Here is a 24,763-nt window from a genome sequence, read left to right on the forward strand (position 1 = left end):
CCATGCTGTCGATGCTCTCCCCTGGCTTCATCTTGAAGTCCTCGAACTTCTTCATGGCCACGGTGAGCTTGTTCTCCTTCTCCTGTTCGTCACCTTCACCAATCAACATCAAAGTATCCCATACCTCTTTCGCCGTTTTGCACTTTCTTACTTTTGGAAAGATGGTTTCGTCTATAGCTCTGAAGAGAATATCCTTGGCAATGTTGTCCAAGTTGTTTCTCTTCCTATCATCACTTGTCCATTCTTCCCTAGGTTTGGGGACATACTTTGGTGTATCTCTGGTTTGCTCAGCAGTCGTGTTTACCATCATGATCTTGACTGGTCCAGATGTTATAACTTCGGCCATCTCATCATGGAGGGCTGATAGATACGCAAGCATGCGTGTTTTCCAGTCATCGAACCTGCTAAGATCAAAGAGAAGATGTCTCGACAACATGCTATCCAAAAATTTTTTTTTTTTTCGTGCTTTGAAAATATTTTCAAAAGNTTCCCTAGGTTTGGGGACATACTTTGGTGTATCTCTGGTTTGCTCAGCAGTCGTGTTTATCATCATGATCTTGACTGGTCCAGATGTTATTACTTCGGTCATCTCATCATGGAGGGCTGATAGATACGCAAGCATGCGTGTTTTCCAGTCATCGAACCTGCTAAGATCAAAGAGAAGATGTCTCGACAACATGCTATCCATATTAGAAAAATTATCTCGTGCTTTGAAAACTTTTAAAAGATTTTTCAAAGAAGGATCTCTAGGCAATATAAACAAAGGTTTATATCGATCAGAGAACTTGCTCTGATACCAATTGTTGGTCCCAAGGGGATGGGGTACAAGTCTAGGGGGGGGGGTGAATAGACTTGTATAAGATTTTGCAAATCTTTTCAACCTCTCGTGTGTATTGAACTTAGGATGTTTAGGTTCGATACCTCACGAGGTGAAGACAAAGTTTTATGCGCAGCGGAAATGTTATCCCCTTTTAGTTAGCACGAGTTTGAGTTAGTTCGAGAAGTGCGTTTATATGCAGTGCAATCGAGAGGTTAGCGAGAGATAAAAAATAGTAAGTAAATGCAAGAGAGATTTTTAAGTGGTTCGGCCAACCCGCCTACGTCCACTCTTCTTCCAGAAACTCCCTGGAAGGATTGCACTAAAAACTTCCCTTATTTAGTACAATATCGAGCGCTTGAGCTTTGATCACGAAGCCCGCCTCATCTCCAAGGTCTTTCTCCCCGCTTCCAGCTACTCCACCTCTCGAGCACTTGACCTTTGATCACCAAGCCCGCGTCAAGTCTCAGGTTTCTTTCACTCAGACAGCTGCCAGGTTACTCCACCTCTCTTGCTTAATCCAAAGCAAGGTGTTTTTGGTTGTCACAGTTGAATGTAACAGGCTCCAATCTGACCACAAGCTATCATTGAATCAACTTCGATGTAGAGCAGCTTCGGTCACCTTCTGGATGTATAACAGTTTAAGCTTTGTAACTCTCTTGAAACACTAAGATGTGTTTTCTCGCTGTTTTGAATATCAGGATGATATTCCAAGTTGAGCACTTGCACTTGAACGTTTTAGACAGACACTTCTTAAGAATTTCGAACCTCTTTTCTTTTTAACTCCTTTTTCTCTCTTTTTCCCCCTTTTTTTTCCTCTGTGTCTTTACGTCCTTATATATGAGAATAGAGGAATAATTCCGTTGGAGGGAAAATTATTCCGTTTGAAATTTGTCTCCCATGCTGATCATGGGTCTTGCATATTTTCAGCATATTTCATGGAGTGGTGATCTTGTAACTTGAACCTCTTNCTTTCTCCCCGCTTCCAGCTACTCCACCTCTCGAGCACTTGACCTTTGATCACCAAGCCCGCGTCAAGTCTCAGGTTTCTTTCACTCAGACAGCTGCCAGGTTACTCCACCTCTCTTGCTTAATCCAAAGCAAGGTGTTTTTGGTTGTCACAGTTGAATGTAACAGGCTCCAATCTGACCACAAGCTATCATTGAATCAACTTCGATGTAGAGCAGCTTCGGTCACCTTCTGGATGTATAACAGTTTAAGCTTTGTAACTCTCTTGAAACACTAAGATGTGTTTTCTCGCTGTTTTGAATATCAGGATGATATTCCAAGTTGAGCACTTGCACTTGAACGTTTTAGACAGACACTTCTTAAGAATTTCGAACCTCTTTTCTTTTTAACTCCTTTTTCTCTCTTTTTCCCCCTTTTTTTTCCTCTGTGTCTTTACGTCCTTATATATGAGAATAGAGGAATAATTCCGTTGGAGGGAAAATTATTCCGTTTGAAATTTGTCTCCCATGCTGATCATGGGTCTTGCGTATTTTCAGCATATTTCATGGAGTGGTGATCTTGTAACTTGAATCTCTTTGTCTTGTAGTGAATATTCCATAGTTCACTTTTCTTGAGTCCATGCTCCAATTTTGTCTTTTGGTAAAAGTTACTCTTTTTATATTCCCATTATTCCTTGATTGTAGGGAATCAGACCACTTCAGCATTGGTGCACCTTTTGACCGTTTGTGGTGGAAATCTGACGTGTCATCCATTTCCGCCCATTTTGAAATCTTCACGTTCGGCACCTCTTCATTATTCCATCTCCATGATATTCTTCTTCTCCAAACTTTAAGTATGACCGTTATTCAGCTTTGTTGGAGAATTGTTAGTGTATCGAGACCAAGGTTGATATCTTGATCGCTTGATGTCTCAAACTCAAATATCGAGAGGTCTATCTCTCGAACTCTGTTTATGTCTCGAACTGGATAACTGTATCGAGAGGTCCTACCTCTCGAACTCTGCTTATGTCTCGAGACTTAGTTGATGTCTCGCAGACCCTTATTCCTCCAGTGTTGTCCCATGCCTTCTTCTGATCTGTCTATATGATTACAATACACGAGACTTCTAAGATGTTCAAACAAATTTACCTCAAGCTTAAATATTTTCCGAGTTGAGCTCAAAGTTACTCGGTTGTATTTTCGCTCTTGGTTTACTTGTCGAACTTACAGCGTTTTGCCTATGCGTCGAGACTCGGGGATTTCTACTTAACAGTTGGTATCATCAAAACCTATTACATGATGTTCCTAACAAAAGATATCAATTTTGATAACTCCATGGCCAACCTCGGAGCTTCGGTATATATCATGCCTTCATTTGCCTATGATTAGTTGATTTTACCTCCCTTGATACCAACTCACCTTACCGTCCGCCTTGCCGACATATCCATCCGGTGCCCGAAAGGCATAACGGAGGATGTGTTGGTGAGAATCAAAGACCTTATCATTCTGGTGGATTTCATTGTGTTAGATGTCGGGAGTGACAATCTTGATATTTCCTTAATACTTGGTAGACCATTGTTTGCAACTTGTCGTGCCACCATTGATGTAGGTACGGGCAAGTTAACATTGAGAGTTGATGGGGAAGAAGCCAAGTTTTAAATGGCCAAAAGCGAAAGTGTAGAAAATGTTGGTTTGAATTGCAAGGTCAAGGCTAAGGCCAAGACCAAATCTTCATGGAAAAGTGATGACTTGTTGTGGAGAAAGAATTGACCGAGTAAATGGTGTTTTCAACCCAAGGATATTGATGTGAGGTGACTTGTGTGATGTTATGGTGTGTCTAGCCAAGGACGTTAAACGTGACGCCTCTTGGGAGGCAACCCAAGGTGGCACTTTAACTGTAAGAGGTGTGGAAAACATCACCTTTGAGTAGATTGTCAGGGGAACCTAGTCAAGTGTTACAAGTCTAACAAGATGGGGCACCGTTCTTATGAGTGCTACTCCAAGAAGGACAAGAACTTTTCAGGGTAGAACTAGAATAAGAATGGAGGAAATAATGGGAAGAACTCCAGAGGAGGAAACCATAACAGCAATCAGAATGGGAATAAGAATGGTGGCAACAACAAGACCCAGAATAACAACAATGGAAATGGCGGGCAAGGATGCATCTATGTAATTAACAAGGTTTAGGAGGAAGCCAGTGACGTGGTCACAGGTAACTTCTTCATTAAATTTATGCATGCCTATGTTTTATTTAACTCGGGAGCTACAAATTCTTTTGTATCTTCTACTTTCATAAAGAAAGTAGGATTGGTACCTACCTCAGAGATAAAAATAGTTGCCAAGACCCCTACTAGTAGTGTAGTAGCTTGTAAGTACGTGCATAAAGATGTACCCATAGATATGAATAGAGTAAACTTCTCGGGAAACCTAATTGAGTTTGAGTTGAAAAACCTCGATGTGGTGCTAGGGATGGATTGGTTGAGTAATTATAAAGCCAAGATCATNTTGAATCAACTTCGATGTAGAGCAGCTTCGGTCACCTTCTGGATGTATAACAGTTTAAGCTTTGTAACTCTCTTGAAACACTAAGATGTGTTTTCTCGCTGTTTTGAATATCAGGATGATATTCCAAGTTGAGCACTTGCACTTGAACGTTTTAGACAGACACTTCTTAAGAATTTCGAACCTCTTTTCTTTTTAACTCCTTTTTCTCTCTTTTTCCCCCTTTTTTTTCCTCTGTGTCTTTACGTCCTTATATATGAGAATAGAGGAATAATTCCGTTGGAGGGAAAATTATTCCGTTTGAAATTTGTCTCCCATGCTGATCATGGGTCTTGCGTATTTTCAGCATATTTCATGGAGTGGTGATCTTGTAACTTGAATCTCTTTGTCTTGTAGTGAATATTCCATAGTTCACTTTTCTTGAGTCCATGCTCCAATTTTGTCTTTTGGTAAAAGTTACTCTTTTTATATTCCCATTATTCCTTGATTGTAGGGAATCAGACCACTTCAGCATTGGTGCACCTTTTGACCGTTTGTGGTGGAAATCTGACGTGTCATCCATTTCCGCCCATTTTGAAATCTTCACGTTCGGCACCTCTTCATTATTCCATCTCCATGATATTCTTCTTCTCCAAACTTTAAGTATGACCGTTATTCAGCTTTGTTGGAGAATTGTTAGTGTATCGAGACCAAGGTTGATATCTTGATCGCTTGATGTCTCAAACTCAAATATCGAGAGGTCTATCTCTCGAACTCTGTTTATGTCTCGAACTGGATAACTGTATCGAGAGGTCCTACCTCTCGAACTCTGCTTATGTCTCGAGACTTAGTTGATGTCTCGCAGACCCTTATTCCTCCAGTGTTGTCCCATGCCTTCTTCTGATCTGTCTATATGATTACAATACACGAGACTTCTAAGATGTTCAAACAAATTTACCTCAAGCTTAAATATTTTCCGAGTTGAGCTCAAAGTTACTCGGTTGTATTTTCGCTCTTGGTTTACTTGTCGAACTTACAGCGTTTTGCCTATGCGTCGAGACTCGGGGATTTCTACTTAACAGTTGGTATCATCAAAACCTATTACATGATGTTCCTAACAAAAGATATCAATTTTGATAACTCCATGGCCAACCTCGGAGCTTCGGTATATATCATGCCTTCATTTGCCTATGATTAGTTGATTTTACCTCCCTTGATACCAACTCACCTTACCGTCCGCCTTGCCGACATATCCATCCGGTGCCCGAAAGGCATAACGGAGGATGTGTTGGTGAGAATCAAAGACCTTATCATTCTGGTGGATTTCATTGTGTTAGATGTCGGGAGTGACAATCTTGATATTTCCTTAATACTTGGTAGACCATTGTTTGCAACTTGTCGTGCCACCATTGATGTAGGTACGGGCAAGTTAACATTGAGAGTTGATGGGGAAGAAGCCAAGTTTTAAATGGCCAAAAGCGAAAGTGTAGAAAATGTTGGTTTGAATTGCAAGGTCAAGGCTAAGGCCAAGACCAAATCTTCATGGAAAAGTGATGACTTGTTGTGGAGAAAGAATTGACCGAGTAAATGGTGTTTTCAACCCAAGGATATTGATGTGAGGTGACTTGTGTGATGTTATGGTGTGTCTAGCCAAGGACGTTAAACGTGACGCCTCTTGGGAGGCAACCCAAGGTGGCACTTTAACTGTAAGAGGTGTGGAAAACATCACCTTTGAGTAGATTGTCAGGGGAACCTAGTCAAGTGTTACAAGTCTAACAAGATGGGGCACCGTTCTTATGAGTGCTACTCCAAGAAGGACAAGAACTTTTCAGGGTAGAACTAGAATAAGAATGGAGGAAATAATGGGAAGAACTCCAGAGGAGGAAACCATAACAGCAATCAGAATGGGAATAAGAATGGTGGCAACAACAAGACCCAGAATAACAACAATGGAAATGGCGGGCAAGGATGCATCTATGTAATTAACAAGGTTTAGGAGGAAGCCAGTGACGTGGTCACAGGTAACTTCTTCATTAAATTTATGCATGCCTATGTTTTATTTAACTCGGGAGCTACAAATTCTTTTGTATCTTCTACTTTCATAAAGAAAGTAGGATTGGTACCTACCTCAGAGATAAAAATAGTTGCCAAGACCCCTACTAGTAGTGTAGTAGCTTGTAAGTACGTGCATAAAGATGTACCCATAGATATGAATAGAGTAAACTTCTCGGGAAACCTAATTGAGTTTGAGTTGAAAAACCTCGATGTGGTGCTAGGGATGGATTGGTTGAGTAATTATAAAGCCAAGATCATCTATGATAAGTAATAAGTGACGTTGAGAAGCGCCGAGGGAGAGCGTGTGACCTACCGAGGGATTGCAAGTAGACCTAGAATCAAGTTGGTATCCATGGTGAAGGTCAAGAAGTACGTGATGAATGATCATGATGCCTACTTGTGCATGGTTAAGGATCTCGAATCCATGGAAGAAGCGCTCAAGCAGATAGCAGTAGTGAAAAACTTCCCCAATGTCTTTCCCGAGGAGATACCAGGCATGCCGCCCGAAAGAGAAGTGGAGTTTTCTATCGACCTAGTACCTGGAACAACACCCATCTCAAAGACACCTTATAGGATGGCACAAAAGGAAATGCAGGAATTAAAGGAGAAACTTCAAGAGCTACTAGATAAGGGTTACATTAGGCCAATTATTTCACCGTGGGGCGCTCCAATGCTATTTGCCAAGAAGAAGGATGGTGGATTGAGACTCTGCATTGACTACCGAGAGCTAAATCAAGTGACTGTGAAGAATAGGTACCATTTTCCTCGGATTGATGACCTCTTCGACCAATTGAAGGGAGCTGGGACATTCTCAAAGATCGACTTGAGGTCTAGTTATCATCAACTGAAGGTGGCTGAAAAGGATATACCTAAGACAGCTTTCAGGACCAGATATGGGCATTATGAGTTCACGGTTATGTCGTTTGGACTGACTAATGCACCCGCGGTATTCATGGACTTGATGAATCGTATTTTCTGGTTGTATCTTGATGAATTTGTAGTTGTCTTTATTGATGATATTTTAATCTATTCAAGGACCCTAGAAGATCATGAGAAGCATCTGAGAGTGGTATTGCAAATCCTGCGAGAAAATAAGTTCTATGCCAAGTTGTCCAAGTGTGAATTCTGGCAGGACAAGATAGCATTCCTTGGGCATGTAATCACTAAGGAATGAGTAGAAGTTAACCATTCAAAGATCCAAGCAGTGATGGGTTGGCCAACACCTACCATAGTAGTCGAGGTCAAGAGCTTTTTGGGTCTAGCTAGTTATTATAGGAGGTTTGTGCAAGATTTCTCCAAGAGTGCAAGGTCGATGACGAATCTCATGAAGAAAACCACTAAGTTTGTGTGGGATGCAAGCTATGAGGAAGCATTTCAAGAGTTGAAGAAAAGGTCGACAACTGCACCGGTAGTAACTCTGTCGTATGGCACAGAAGGGTTTGAAATATACAGTGATGCTTCAAAGAAAGGGTTAGGTTGTGTGCTGATGCAGAATGGAAAGGTGGTAGCTTATGCATCAAGACAATTGAGGACTCATGAGGTGAATTATCCCACTCACGACTTAGAGTTAGCAGCAGTAATCTTCGCTTTTAAGATTTGTCGTCATTATCTATATGGAGTGCAGTGTAAGATATTCACTGATCATAAGAGCTTGAAATATATCTTCACTCAGAAGGAGTTGAATATGAGGCAGCGAAGGTGGTTGGAGTTGATCAGGGATTACGATCTGGTTATTCAATACCATGAAGGGAAGGCTAGTGTAGTAGCCTATGCATTAAGCAGGAAGTCTGAGCACTCAATGAATGTGACATGGGTACTTCCAAAAGGTTTGTGTGAAGATTTCAGAAGACTCAACCTCGAGTTTAAGATGGAGAAGTAGAGGCGGAAATTGAATTGTACAACATGGTTATTATACCGTCAATTTTTTATGAGATCAAGCAAAAACAGTCCGGTTATAGCGAATTGGAAAAAATCAAGGTCGGGATGGTCGACAATAAGAACGGACCTTTTGAGTTGGGGGAAAACGGAAGCATTCGGTTTGAAGGGCGATGGTGTATCCCTAAAGCTTGTGACGAGGTAAAAATAAAGATTTTGGAAGAAAGACATAATACTCCTTACTCAGTGCACCCTGGTGGCGACAACTTGTACAAGGATTTGAAAAAACACTTTTGGTGGCCTCGAATGAAGAAAGAAGTGGAAGAATTCGTGGCTCGTTGTTTGAATTGTCAGAAAGTAAAAGCTGAAAGGAGTAAGCCTAAAGGATTAGTGCAGTCATTAGAAGTTCCAAAGTGAAAATGGGATTCTATATCGATGGACTTTGTAACTACCGTTGACAAAAGCTAGAAAGAACAAAGTGTGGGTCATTGTAGACAAACTCACCAAGACCGCGTGATTAATAGCTATGAACGAGACTTGGAGCATGGAGCAACTGGCGAAGGCTTATGTTAAGCAAGTTATTAAGTATCATGGAGTACCACAGGATATCATTTCGGATCGGGATTCAAGATTCTTATCCCAATTTTGGAAGGCTTTGTGAATTGCAATGGGTACGAAGTTGAAGTTGAGTACAACATTTCATCCGGCTACAGACGGGTAGACTGAAAGAACGATACAGACATTGGAAGACATGCTGAGAGCCTGTGTGTTGGATTTGAAAAGATCATGGGATGAACATCTTGATCTTATTGAGTTTCTTATAACGATAGTTACCATGCTAGCATCAAGATGGCTCCTTATGAAGCTTTGTATGGCCAAAAGTGTAGAAGTGCTCTATGCTAGGAAGACATGGTCGATGTTGTAATATTGGGACCCAAGTACTTGGAAGAAACAATTAAGAAAATCAAGTTGATCCTGTTGGTCCCAAGGGGATGGGGTACAAGTCTAGAGGGGGGGGGTGAATAGACTTGTATAAGATTTTGCAAATCTTTTCGACCTCTCGTGTGTATTGAACTTAGGATGTTTAGGTTCGATACCTCACGAGGTGAAGACAAAGTTTTATGCGCAGCGGAAATATTATCCCCTTTTTGGTTAGCACGAGNAAGTTTAATACTTTATAGCCTAAAACTAGTACTTTTAAACACAAATTAATAAATAGTCAATACATTAACCATTAAACCTAATACTTTATAGCCTAAAACTAGTACTTCATAGCACAAATGAATACTCAACACTTTAACCATTACATCTAATACTTTAACCATCAAACACAATACTTAATACCACAAATGTACTACTTCATGGCACAAATAAATATTCAACACTTAAAGTATTAAATCTAATACTTTATGGTGCAAAGTATACTACTTTATGGTGCAAATGAATAATCATAACTTTAAGAATTAAACATAATACTTTAAGCATTAAATCTAACACTTTTTACCCTAAATTAGTACTTCATAGCACAAATGAATACTCAACACTTTAACCATTAAATCTAATACTTTATGGTGCAAATGAATAATCATAACTTTAAGAATTAAACATAATACTTTAAGCATTAAATCTAACACTTTTTACCCTAAATTAGTACTTCATAGCACAAATGAATACTCAACACTTTAACCATTAAATCTAATACTTTATGGTGCAAATGAATAATCATAACTTTAAGAATTAAACATAATACTTTAAGCATTAAATCTAACACTTTTTACCCTAAATTAGTACTTCATAGCACAAATGAATAATCAATACTCTAATCATCAAACACTGCACAATACTATTTTAGCACAAATCTAATACTGTGAACATCCAATGACATATTATTCTTGCTTTGCTGACTATATCTGTTATTTCCACATCTGTCTGATGATGTTGTTGTTTCTGTTTTCTTTGTTTAAAGTATTGTTTTTCTCTGTAAGACTAAAACTTGGAGTCATGTTAAGAATACGTAATATTATGTGTAATCATTGAGCATATATGTGGGTTAAATTCAATATGGAGTTTTTGGCAAGTGAGAAGTGAACATAGTGGTTCTGTTTCAGACTTTCAGCATTCCTCAATCTAAATGTAATTAAAGTTGGAATAAGAATTACTCAAATTATCACAATAATTATTCACAAGCTTCCAAACATGTACTCTGGAACAAACAAGATACATTGCAGTTTCTGCTCAAACATAGATGAGATGAGAGAAATTCTCATTTGCCGAGTTGCAATACTTACCGAAGTTGGAGGCTACGGCAGAAATGGAGATGGAGGAGATGAGAGGTAGAGAGCTTGAGCGGAGGATTGGAGATGGGAGGATACAGAGACACGGATGAGATGGGAGCAGAGGATCGGAGATGTGAGATTGATGAGTGAAATTCTCATTTGCTGAGTTGCAATACTTACCGGAGTTGGAGGATACGACAGATATAGAGGTGGAGGAGATTAAAGGAGACATAGAGCTTGAGCAGAGGATTTGAGATGGACGGAGACGGAGAGCGCTAGCTTGAGCGGAGGAGATAGGAGCGGATGATCGGAGATGCGATCGAGATCCATCTGTAGAGAGAGAAACATTGACGGTAGAGAAATTATAAAGGGAGGGCGTGAGATGCACATGTTGACCCATTTAATAAATAACTCGACCCGTCTCACGGATTGAGATCCGTGAGACTGTCTCACACAAGTTTTTGCCAAAAAAAAAGAGGAGGAAGAGAGATGGAAATTGGAAAATAAAGAATTCAGAAAATGTCTTCCGACTAAAAAATTAGAAAGACATTTTCTGACAAATTAGACATTTTTTCATTGATCAGAATGAATTTTTTCCTTTGACTTCATTTTTCTTGAGTATCCAAACATTGAAAATTTTGAAAAATTACTTTTGGAGGTATTTTTTTGGATTTTCAAATGAATTCTTAATTTTAAATGTAAATATATTATCTACACAGTTAAAACGGTACTGTTGTTAATTTATTTACTATCGTAGTTTTAATTTATTGCGGTTGCTTTTACTTTCGAACAATTCCAAAAGCGACAAAACAACATAAAAATGAACTGTCTTGACCTTATTCTTCATTAAACTATTTGTACATATTGTGTTCCTTTTATTATTTAAACTGAAATTACATTTTAAAATTTATAATTTATTATAAAAGAATCTTTCAAAAAAAAATTTATTATAAAAGAAAAAAAACTAATAATGTAGTACAGCCACAACTCAGTTTATAACATCATCCTTCGTCTCTAGCTGCCACCTTATGTCTTCTGAGGCATCCCCTCTCCTCACCGTCCAATCATAATAAGCCACCACCGACCTCTGACGTGTTCTCTCCAATTTTCTATTCCGTGTAATTTCACTTGGACCCTTGAAATTTATAATACTACATATAAGTCCTCTTTAGTTAAAATATTACGCACATAAACCCCCTCAAGCAGCACCAATGCCATTTTTTCGCAATTTACCTTTATTTTAACATTTCTTTTCTAAGAAGAAATTAAAAATCTATTTTTATAGTTACAATAGTTTATAGTTTAAATATAGTTTCATGTGACTGATTTCGCAGTAATTAAACAAATCATATTTTAGTTGCACTTTTTATAAGTAGATTTTAATTAAATTATGAATCTTAGATTTAGATGAAAAAAATCATGAAAAGTTATATTCATAGCAAATACCTTCATCCAAAGACAGACGTTAATGTCATCTTTATGTCATCTTTGTTTGGTGTCTTCATAGTGTTTTTATTTTAATAATAAATTCTGGATAATGTTGATTTTATGAGTTTTGGGCATTCAACGGCAAGTCAACACTACCGTTAAAATAACGAATATATGAAAAATATATATATAAAGAGAATATAGGTATTTTTCAATATTGTTTGTGAATAGTGAAAATTGTCCCCCCCCCCCCCCCTATTTTCATGTATGCAAACGAATAAGAATCCTAGATTGTCTCATAGTAGGAGTTACGGTTACATGGAGAATAATAAACCATAGTCTTACTACATTAGGAATAATGAGTTCAATCATTATTACATTATGAATAATAAGCTCAATCCTTATTAAACTCCTAAGTTGCTCCGTAATGTGTGTCATTCTTGGACTTCTTTGATCCAGTTACTTTTTTGGACCGGTCCATATGGTCTAGGCCATTATACCATTCATAAGATGATATGATATAGCTAATGTCATCTTTAAAGATGAAGACGCTCGGTCATGGTATTTTTGAAACTTTGAAGTTTTTTGTCAAATAATAAATTGGTAGTGGGAGGTGGAAGAGCTAGTTTGATGTCTATATTAACGAAAAAAATTATAGATAAAATGTCTTGTTATCAATAACTTGAAAGTTATTATAAATATTTACTTGATGTATAGCCATATAGACCGTTATTAATAAAAGTGACAATTTCTACATTTCTCTTCCCTTTACTTTTCTCTCTCTACTCTATCTTGGCTTACAAATACATTGAAATCACCCTAGAAAATTGAGCTAAAGAAAGTCTGAATTTACAACACGTTATCAGCACGACTCGTCAGTATAATCTCCGTTGATCGGTACTTTTGATTCTATGCCATTATTTATGTACAAATATTATATGTATATATGTCTATGAGTTTGGATTGGAATCCTCAATTATTGTTTCTACGAAATGAGTATTTTCCCATTTTATTATTTATATATTTGAGTGCATAATAGGAATTGAATTACCATATTTTACAATATTACGCAAACCTTAATAGTATAGTAGTGTTTTGGTCGCGAAGTTAGGAAAGTATATGTACAATTATATAACGATTAGTAATTTTAATCTAAAATTGTATTACGAATAAGAAAGTATGAAAGATTATATTGTATTAGGAATTGTATCAACATATTTTAATGTACAATTCTAATATGAATATTAATTGTATTACCATATATACTTTACAATATTACACAAACTTTAATAGTATAGAACTATTTTGGGAGGGAAGTTAAAATTGAGGACTTTGTTTTTATTAATTGTATAGATTACATTGTAGAGAAGTATATGTACAATTATATTACGATTAGTAATTTTAATCTAAAATTGTATTACGAATAAGAAAGTATGAAAGAATATATTGTATTAGGAATTGTATTAGCATATTTTAATGTACAATTGTAGCATGAATAAGAATTGTATTACCATATTTTACAATATTATGCAAACGGCAAACCTTAAGTATAGGCCTATTTTGGGCGGGAAGTAAAAATTGATGGTTTTGTTTTTATTAATAGTATAGATATAGATTACATTGTAGGGAAATATATGTACAATTATATTACGATTAGTAATTTTAATCTAAAATTGTATTACGAATAGGAAAGTAGAGAAAGCGATATTGTATTAGAGATTGTATTAACATATTTCAATGTACAATTGTAGTACGAATAGGAATTGTATTACCATATTTTTCAATATTACGCAAACCTTAATAGTATAGGATTGTTTTGGACGGGAAGTTAAAATTGAGAATTTTGTTTTTATTAATAGTATAGATTACATTGCAAGGAAGTATATGTACAGTTATATTACGATTACTAATTTTAGTCTAAAACTAGTATTTTCACCCGTGCGATGCACGAAATTGATTTGTTATAATATATTAAGAATATTTGACCCGTGCGATATCTTGAGGTACACTTATATTTTGATATCTAGTAAATATAACTATATTAGGGAAAAATTCACATGGGATCGAGTAATGGAATATGCACTTGAGTATTTGTTGGTTGATCGAAGAGCGTTGATATTCTCTGAACAAATAACAACGCATCAACCAGATCCTTAAAAAGCTTTTCCTTATCTTGTCGGTTAGGTCGGAGGCAGAGACAAAAACAGACACCATTACTAAGCAATAAGGAGAAATATGAGAAATAGTATAAAAGAATAGAAAATATTCAATAGTAGAATTGTTCTTTGCGTTTCAGAGTATTTATAGTGCAATTTTAATAGTCAAATAACAGCATGTATTTTATTCAAAATTATGAATTACCGATCTACAATTGTATTACAAATAGGAAAGTAGGAAATAATATATTGTATTAGGAATTGTATAACCGTATTTTAATGTACAATTGTAGTACAAATATGAATTGTATTACAATATTTCACAATATTACGCAAACCTTAATAGTATTGGAGTTTTTTTGGGCGGGAAGTTAAAATTGAGGATTTTATTTTTATTAATTGTATAGATAGTATAGATTACGTTGCAAGAAATATATGTACTGTATTATTATGATTAGTAATTTTAATCTAGAATTGTACTACCTTCATCCCAAAATGGTTGTCTGATTCGTTTAACGAGGTTTGACTGAAGTTATTTTTAATCCAATTTTTAAGAATATTAAGTTTAGCATTAATATATAAAATTTATATATTTAGAAACTACATTAAAAGTACTATTAAACACAAAAAGTTAAATTTAAAAATAATAAAAAATTACTAAAGAAAATAAGTAATGAAGAAATAGTTGGTTTGACCAATGAATAGTAAATAAAACAGGTAAAATGGGACAGATGGAGTATTACGAATAGGAAGGTAGAAAATAATATATTGTATTAGAAATTTATTAACATATTTTAATGTACAATTGTAGTACGAATATGAATTGTATTACCATATTTTAAAATATTACGCAAACGTTAGTAGTATAGAAGTGTTTTGGGCGTGAAGTTAAAATTGTGAATTTTGTTTTTATTAATAGTACTAGTGTTTTCACCCATGCGATGCACGGAATTGATTTGTTATAATATATTAAGAATATTTGGCCCGTACGATATTTTGATATACACTTATATTTTGATATTCAACAATTATAACTATATTAAAAAAAATTCACATTGGAGTAATGGAATAAGCATTATTAAGAAATATATGTATTGCATTATTATTATTAATTTTAATCTAGCATTGTACTACGAATAGGAAAGTAGGAAATAATATATTATATTAGAAATTGTATTACCATATTTTAATGTATAATTATAGTACGAATAATGTACAATTATAGTGCGAATAGAAACTGTATTACAATATTTTAAAATATTACGCAAATCTTAATAGTATAGGAGTGTTTTGGGCGGGAAGTTAAAATTGAGGATTTTATTTTTATTAATAGTATATAGATATAGATATGTAAGTTTGATTTCATTAATTTTTAATTAAACTAGTAGTTTCACCCGTGCGATGCACGGAATGGATTTGTTATAATATATTAAAAATATTTGGATCGATATATAATTATATAAATTATAACATCAAATATTATATAGTGCAATTGAAGATATGTTTTGGATCGATTATGCTTTCTGATGCTATCCTTGTTTGAATTCCAGCAAATAATTGTTTAATTAATAGCTAATGTGTAGATGTACACATGCGGTGCTGAAACTTTAGAGATTTTATATATCATTGTTTATGATTTTTATAAATTAGGCAAACAGTATTAGAGAAAAATTCACCTGTGAGTAATGGGATAATCAGTTGAGTGATTGTTGGTTGACAGTAGAGTGTTAATATTCTCTAGACAAATAACTGTTGAAAAAATAGCATAAAATTGTATTTTAGTGGCTATATTGTTGTACAAATATATGTTGGGTCCACTTTCGATTTGGGTTGGGTCAAAGTGGATTCGAGTTCTTAATAGTTAGACAAAAAGTTTGATATATTGTACGCTAAAAAAGGATAATGGGTGAATGAGAAATTGGTTCTCAAAGTTGGTCCATTTGAATTAAAAAAAATGGAAAGAAAAAGCTTTAAGTAGTTTTTGTCCCACATTGGTTTGGAAAGTGGGTTTGCACAACTACTTATACAAGAGTCTTTCTAAGGCTTATTGAATTGTATAGCATAAAGGCTCTCTCTCGCGCGCAAGGGAGGTGCAAACCAAATTCCAAAATGAATTTGAAAAGGCTTAACTCGTTTGGGTGCCCGCAGTTTGGGCCGACACCTGCGGGCACGGATCTTGCTAAGAAAATTTGCTAGCCCGTTGGGCATGTGTTTTTATTACCATATTATGCAAATCTTAATAGTATAGGAGTGTTTTTTGGCGGGAAGTTGAGGATATTTTTTTTATTAAATCCCAAAATGAACTTGAAAAGGCTTGACTCGTGTGCACCGACACCTGCAGGCACGAATGTCACGAATGTCGCAAAGAAAATTGGTTGTCCTTGCGGGTTGAGTTATGCCAAATTTTCGTAACATCAACCATTGGGCATGTGTTTTTATTACCATATTTTACAATATTAAACAAACCTTAATAGTATTGGAGTTTTTTGGGCGGGAAGTTAAAGTTGAGGATATTGTTTTTATTAATAGTATAGATTGCATTGCAAGGAAATATATATAATGTATTATTACGATTAGTAATTTTAATCTAGAATTGTATTACTAATAGGAACGTAGGTAAGAATATATTTTATTAGGAATTGTATTACGAATAGAATTGCATTACCATATTTTACAATATTAAACAAACCTTAATAATATAGGAGTTTTTTGGGCGGGAAGTTAAAGTTGAGCATATTGCTTTTATTAGTAGTATAGATTGCATTATAGGGAAATATATATACTGTATTATTCCGATTAGTAATTTAAATATATTATTATATTACGAATAGGAACGTAGGTAAGAATATATTTTATTAGGAATTGCATTACTATATTTTAATTTACAATTGTATTACGAATAGGAATTGAATTACCATATTTTACAATATTAAACAAACCTTAATAGTATAGGAATTTTTTGGGTGGGAAGTTAAAGTTGAGGATACTGTTTTTATTAATAGTATAGATGTTACTATTAGAATATTTAGTAATTTAGTAATTTATCATATGTAAAATTCTCTTTAATAATATTAATCATATCATAATTATTACTCAAATTATCAATTATACTTTTAATATAATATAAATTCTACAACTATAAATAAATACACATAATTATTATTTTTAAAAAAATATAACATTAATTATTAATATTGGATATATATTTTTACGCATTGCACATATAAAATACTAGTATTTTACCCTCGCGATGCACGGAAAATTTTTTGTTATTATGAATTTAAATAAAAAAAGTTTTAAAATGAAAATATATTAAAATGTACAATATAATAGTATAGTTGAATTTTCATATATTTGGTCAAGTATCTATTATCATAGAATATAAAATTAAAATCAAAATTAAAATTCTGTATGATTAATATAATTTCTAATCATGTACATATTTAGATAGATTTACATAATTAAATTGAATTATTCCTAATCGTATTTTTTTGGAATACTATAATATACATCATATAGTAATTTGATTGCTGGATTTTTTTTTGAATATTATGATGAGAGAAATTTAATTACGTACATTAACATAATATAGTAATATTTTTTTAATACTATAATATACATCATATAATAATTTCATTGTAAGAATTTTTATTTTTTTTGAATATTATCATGAGAGGAATTTAATTACGTACATTAACATAATATAGTAATATTTGTTTTTGAATACTAATATACATCGTATAGTAATTTGACTGTTGGAATTTTTTTTTTGAATATTATCTTGAGAGGAATTTAATTACGTACATTAACATAATATAGTATTTTTTTTTGAATACTATAATATATATCACATAGTAATTTGATTGTTTACGAATATAAAATAAAAAAAATACGCAAGATTAAAATATTCTGAACCATATAGTAATATATATATATATATATATATATATATATATATATATATATATATATATTAAGAATACGCAAGGTTAAACTATTTTGTTTAAGGAATCCATACAGAAATAGAATCGAATAAAATATTTCATTAATTTCCGTGTATAAAAAGGAATGGAATCATATTTTGAATATTTTGTCAATTTTAGCCATAAATAAGGAATGATAAGGAAGGCTAGAATTTCTAATAAGGAATTATTATATAATATTATGTTGACCGATTTCAAAATTTTTGGACTAAAATGAGCGGGAAAGCTAGCACTTCTGTTTTAATATATATATATATAGATATAGATATAGATATAGATTAGTATTTTTTTTGAAAACATATAAAATACTAATATAAATATACGGAGTAATATTTTTTTGAGGCATGCACTAAAATGAAATGCAAAACTAAAGGTCAATGATTCAGTGCAAGTCTTAAAACAATGGGGGCAACAATATTAATATCAAATATTTTAGGTGCAAGTCTGAAATTATACCTTCTATTCGTATTACTATTATCTTTTAATAATAATAATAATTTTAATAACTTCCCGAGATTTCTCACGTTTCACTTCTCAAAGCTCAACGACAGCGATCTTCTTCTCCTCCCAAATTACCCTATTCCTGTTTCTGGAGCGGAGATCGATTGGACTGTTCTTCGGATTGATTGAGGAAAGGCGGTCAATCGAAGAATTTGATCGGAGCGATGGAGCAAAGCAGGCGGGCGGTGGAGTCGTATTGGAGGTCACGGATGGTCGATGGCGCAACTTCTGATGAGGACAAGGTCACTCCGGTTTACAAGTTGGAGGAGATCTGTGAGCTTCTCCGGTCGTCTCATGCAGGCATCGTCAAGGAAGTCTCGGAGTTCATCCTCAAACGCCTTCAGCACAAATCCCCTATTGTCAAACAAAAGGTCGCCCATTTATCCTTCTTTCGTTTGCTGCTAAATTGGGTTTTCTCCTAGCTTGATCATAGTTTCTTTGATCTCAGATGTTTAATTTTTAACTGAATTATACCAAAATTTAGAATTTAGGAGCTTGTGTGATTTAAATAATAATAAGGTTGGTTACTGAAACTAATGGAAATTAAAAAGAAAAATGAATTGAGAACAACGATTTGAAAAACGGAGATATGAGTTTTTTTTGTTACTCTCCCTCTAGATGAGCCTTGTTCAGTTGCACAGTCTAAGGCAACATTTAACCAGTGAGAAGCTTAGCTTCAGTGCCATTCTCATTTCACTTTAGATGGTATTTAGTAATGATAATACGGATGTGATTAGAATTTGGCTGACATTTTTTGCCTTTCCATCTACTTCATTTGTTAATTGAGATGTGCACTGATGATGAAAGCTCTGCAGATTACAATTGTACACAATTTTCATCTTTACATCAACTTCAACTAGTTAATTGAGATACTAGAATACTAATACTAGATGTTTGGTAATTTTCATGACTAATGAATTGAAAGGGATAAAAGGGTAAGAGGTCTTTGTTTTAAGTATCTAAGTTGTATTTACTTCTATAAAACTTGATTGGAAAGCTGGATAAATTGTTACATTTCACCTTGAAGTGTGGCAAAAGGTAACAATAAATAAAGTAGGGAACTAATGGAGAAACATTTAAAATGATTTTATTAGGTTTGGAGGCTCCTCCAAGTAATAAATATGTAATTCAAACAGGAAAATAGTTAGTTATTTGTGTACAAATGTAATGATTGTTTAATTTGTTACTATCAGTAATCCATTGGCTGGTAAATTTTATATTTGTGTATGCATATGTGTGTTTTGGAGTTATCCTGGACATATTTAAGCCTTGCCAAATAGGTGCAATTGATTTAGCTCAGTATATTAAAATAAAAAGGTTTACTCAATAGAGGCTTGATTCTAGTATTCAGTTATAAGCAGATACTGTTAATTGAATCTATTTGGAAGAATGATTAGGTGAGCATTGAAGTTTATTACACTGAATAGCAATAGTTATCTTATATTTAAGCTAGCTGAATAGGTTCAATTGATGTAACTCAATATATTAAACAAAAATGTTCACTTTATGGTGGCCTGATGCTAGTATTCAGTTATGAGCAGAAGGCATGTCAATTCCAATTCTTAGTTTGACCCACTGGCTTTACTACTAACTATGATACATGATGTCAAACAAAAACATCTTTTTTTTTTTTTTTTTTTTTTTTTTTTTCATTTTACTCTAAAGGCTGTATGTTCTCTCTCTATCTCTCTCACACACACATATCTAGACATTGCAAAAACTGAAGTAGTGAACTAGAACTTCATATTCGCATTTGCAATTTGCTTATTTTAGGGAAATTTTCTACTGATTACTGAATTCCAATTTATTGAGATCATTTCGCCCTTTTGTTTAGGCTCTAAGAGTAATCAAGTATGCCATAGGAAAGTCTGGTGCGGAGTTCAGAAGAGAGATGCAAAGGAATTCTGTGTCCATACGCCAGTTAATTCACTACAAGGGCCAGCCAGATCCTCTGAAGGGTGATGCACTTAACAAGGCAGTGCGTGAAACAGCCCAGGAAGCATTATCATCTCTATTTTCTTCCTCAGATGACATCAAGCCTGCTCCAAAAGAAAATCTCGGTGGTCGAATCCAAGGCTTTGGTAATACTAACTTTGAAGTGCCATCAGAAGATAAGAAGTCATTTATCAGTGAGGTTGTTGGAATTGGTAGTGCTACAATAAAGCATGGACTTAGTAGTTTGACACAATCCCCATCCCTTAAAAAGAATGATACTGGAAGTTACAGGGGTCCAAATCTTCAGCGATCATTGACAAGGGAAATTGATTACTCAGATCGATATGAAGGAATAACTTCATATAATGAATCTCAGAATAGTTCCGGGTTTTCAAGAAATGCAGGTTCTCAAAGTTGGGGTCAGGATCTTAAGACATCTGATACAGAAACAACCAACAGGGACTTGGGTATGAGTTCTGGTGAGAAGACTCGTGAGGAGAGGTTATTGGAAACAATTGCAACATCTGGTGGTGTTCGGTTACAGCCAACCAGGGATGCCCTTCAAGCATTCCTGGCAGAAGCTTCAAAGTTGGATGCTTTAGCCATAATTCACGCCATTGAATCAAAGCTCCATTCTCCATCATGGCAGGTCTGTCTCCTTTTTCATTCTCCAGATATTTTGAGATCCGTAGAGTGATCTTATGTAGATGCCAAGAGGAACTTAACATTTAAATGCTCCTTGCTGCACTTTCCTTCGCTTTTTACTTCTACCCCTTCCCCCTATTAAAACTGACAAAAGAAATAATGTGCTGAAGCTTACCAATGCTTAATTTTTTATTGTTCTGCCAGGTCCGAGTAAAAACCATTTGTGTTCTTGAGGCAATTTTGAGGAAAAAAGATGATGAACATTTTTGTATTATAGCATCATATTTCAGTGAGAACAATGATGTGGTGGTTAAATGTTCTGAATCCCCCCAAGCATCTTTAAGAGAAAAGGCAAACAAGGTAAATATTTTACTCTCTGATTACTGAACACGATTCCAATTTCCATTGTACAAGGAAAGTAATTAGATTTTAAGTTTCACTATATTTTCAATCTGCATGATCAACATTTCGTCTCAAATAAGATAGGTGAAGTTTAATGACTTTTCTGTTCGTTTAAAATGAAATGGACATGTATTGTTGAAATGTTGACATTTTCATTTGGTTTCTATGTACCTTGATTATTTAAGTAATATGTTTGGACAGGTCTTGAGCCTTCTGGACTTGGGACAGGGCACTAGACAGACTGTAGAAAGTGTAGCTCATTCGGACAAACTAGCAAACACTGAGACTGTTCAGATGCCTGACTTAATAGACACTGGTGACAGTGATAATCTTTTCGATACTGATGGTTCAGTGCAAATGCAGAATAATGAGAATGTTGCAAATACCTCTTCCTCTACTGCCCCTCTGATTGATGATTTATTTGGAATTGGCACTGATTTGAATACAAGTGAACAGCAAAATGATGATGATCCTTTTGCAGATGTCTCTTTCCATAGCAGTAATGACAAAGAGCATGAATCTGATCTCTTCTCTGGGATGACATTTGACAAACCAGGGTCTGCTGAAGTTCGTCCAGTACCTAGTGGAAGTGGACCTGAACCATTTGATATTTTTGGTTCCAGCTCTGATATAACCAAAGAGGAAAGTGTTCCTCAAAAAGATGTTCATGACTTAATGTCTGGTTTATCCCTTAATCGATATGAATCATCTACAAGACCAAATGGTAGCTCAGGAGGAACAACGCTTGAGAATATCTTACCAAATTCTAATCCTAATCCTGGCCATATGGTTTCCAATGATGTCTTCAACAGCATGCCACCTTCTCAGATTTCTGGTTCAAGTACAATTCCAATGTTTCCTTTGGGTGCAATGGCATATAATATGCCTCCTGGCTTTATGTTAAATCCATCATTTGCTTCTCAGGCATTGAATACAGGTGCCATGGGCAATCTTTTTGCCCAACAACAATTCCTTGCTGCAATGTCCACTTTCCAGCAAATGGGCAGCTTGCAGCAAACTGCTGGTGTTAATCCTGCTTCTGGATCTAATGGAGGTTACGCTTCTGCACTTCCTGATATTTTCAATGCCAACATTCCTAACCAAACTCCAACATCATTGATGAGCAGTCAAAAGAAAGAGGATACTAGAGCATTTGATTTTATCTCAGTAAGTTTAGTCTCTGATAATTGCTTTTATCATTTTATTTTCTAATGCATGTTGCTCTAATTTAGAAAAGCACTATGATGATGATGCCTGTGAATTTGAAGACATTCCATTGCAATTGAAGTATTTTCTTTATTGTTGATTGTTGACTAGGTTGATTGATAAATCCGGTTAAAGGAATTACTAGACCAATCATCAATTGTTTTTAATTGATTTTATTCCATTTATGTTATCAACTTTAGGGGGTTTAGAGTTCCCTGTGACTTTTTTTTTTTTTTTTTTTTTTTTTTTTTTAGTTTCATTGCTGTAGATTACTTTTCCTCCTATTTTTATGCTTGTCACTGTTTTGTTTGGTCTCCTCATCAAATGGTGTCATCTGCTTTCACACTTGACATTTGCATGATAGTTTCAGAGTCTGCTGTTGCTGACCAAATTAGTGTCTCATGATATTGTACTCCTTGGTATTTTTAATGAATCACAATCATTCTGGTGCGCATTTAGCTGCTTTGGTCTTAAGCATCTAAGGGACTTCATAACATTTTAAAACAAAAATGAGATGGTTATTTTATCACTACCTAATATTCTTGTTTCAAAAGTGGCTAGCTTTGTACGTGTGACGTTGTCTTTCTGTTGCCCCCCCTGACGCATGTGGTATTGGCAGGGAATTTGATTGTATTTAACAACTGTTGAAGCAGCATTCCATCTGAATGTTGGATTTGTGTTAGCAATTGCATGAGGATTGATGCTAATTATTTCTTACAGTAGTAACAGTGATGAACTAAAGATAACTTGTAAGATTCAATCAACCTTATATGGTGTTTTTTACTCCATGATTTCAGGATCATCTGGCTGCAGCTCGTGACCCAAAAAGAGTAATTTGAGTTTTGAAGCTCATATGCAATCACGGTATGGCGCTTAGCTCCTTGGAATTTAAGGATCTCAACTTCAAAGTGGAATCTGGCAATCAGACTAAGGGATCTCAACCTGAAAATATTAGTTGTTTCATAATAATAATGCTTCCTTTTGATATTTATTAGAATATATGTTGTTTTGTTGAGAACTTTTGTTTTGGTGCATCACATAAGTGTAATGAATCCCTAGTACAAGAAAAAGAAAGATTTGGTCGGTGATGCTTGTTGAGTTGATGTAATGAGGACAGAAGAATGAAGTATGTGCAGATTTATATTCTTTTTTCTTTCCTTTTTCTGCCACTCATCAGATTGCCATATGTAGAATCAAAATTTTAAATTTAAAAAATTATTTGCGATACTCTACTGAATTCAATGGTTCGTTCCCTTTCTCAATGGTTGTGTTCAATAGATAAAACGCCCTGGAATGCTTACATCTTAGAAAAAGCTTGTCTCAATTTTTTTCTTAGATGCTAAACATGGGTCCATTCTCTTGTACCTGCAATCCACCAGCGGTAGAGTTATACAGCTATGGCAATTGCAGTGACTAATAAATTGATTAACCTTTTTCCAAAATAAATAAATAAATAAATAAATTGATTAACTTACATTAAAATGGCATTGCTATTATTTAGGTAGCACTAGTATTATACCCGTGCGATGCACGGTCTAAAGTTAAATATTGTTATGTGATTTTATTATGTAGTTTACTGGTTAAATTGTACCTCCAACAATTTACGCAATGCACGGATGTTACTTATACAGTAATAAGTTAAGTAATTTTAACATTTCAGTTAAAAAAAAAATAGTCCAACATTAGATAGACTTTGTCCCTGACTTTTATTTATTGTCATTGCATAAGACAACATTGATGAGAACTGCCTCCTTTCAAACTTAAATGACAATCGTGTATCTGACGGAGTCATTGATATTAATCAATGTAATACAACAATCTATATTACTAAATAATGTCCATAAAATAATATCATAACATATGATTTCGTAAATAAAAGCATAACAAAAAATAGTTGAAATATAAATATTACATCGTATTGTTACAAATTATGATTGATATTAAATTAATAGACAAAAACAGAAATATGCCATTTCTTATTTTAAATTTCAATAATAAGACTACATATATATGATGCTCATTTGTTGATATCTTTTTTGGTTCTTTAATAAATATG

The 24,763-nt window shown here is 34.5% G+C and overlaps 1 protein-coding gene across 1 annotated transcript; it reads left to right on the top strand.

Annotated features, from left to right (window-relative positions):
• The first annotated feature begins 18,536 nt into the window (after nt 1-18,536).
• On the top strand, nt 18,537-23,934 carry LOC116013280 (protein MODIFIED TRANSPORT TO THE VACUOLE 1). Its single transcript, XM_031252949.1, has 5 exons — nt 18,537-18,890; nt 20,354-21,103; nt 21,304-21,459; nt 21,703-22,668; nt 23,505-23,934. The coding sequence occupies exons 1-5, from the start codon at nt 18,684-18,686 to the stop codon at nt 23,544-23,546; spliced, it is 2,121 nt and encodes a 706-aa protein (XP_031108809.1). The 5' UTR covers nt 18,537-18,683; the 3' UTR covers nt 23,547-23,934.
• Nucleotides 23,935-24,763: the final 829 nt, after the last annotated feature.

This window comes from Ipomoea triloba, chromosome 3, assembly GCF_003576645.1.
Source record: "Ipomoea triloba cultivar NCNSP0323 chromosome 3, ASM357664v1".
Lineage (NCBI taxonomy): Eukaryota > Viridiplantae > Streptophyta > Magnoliopsida > Solanales > Convolvulaceae > Ipomoea > Ipomoea triloba.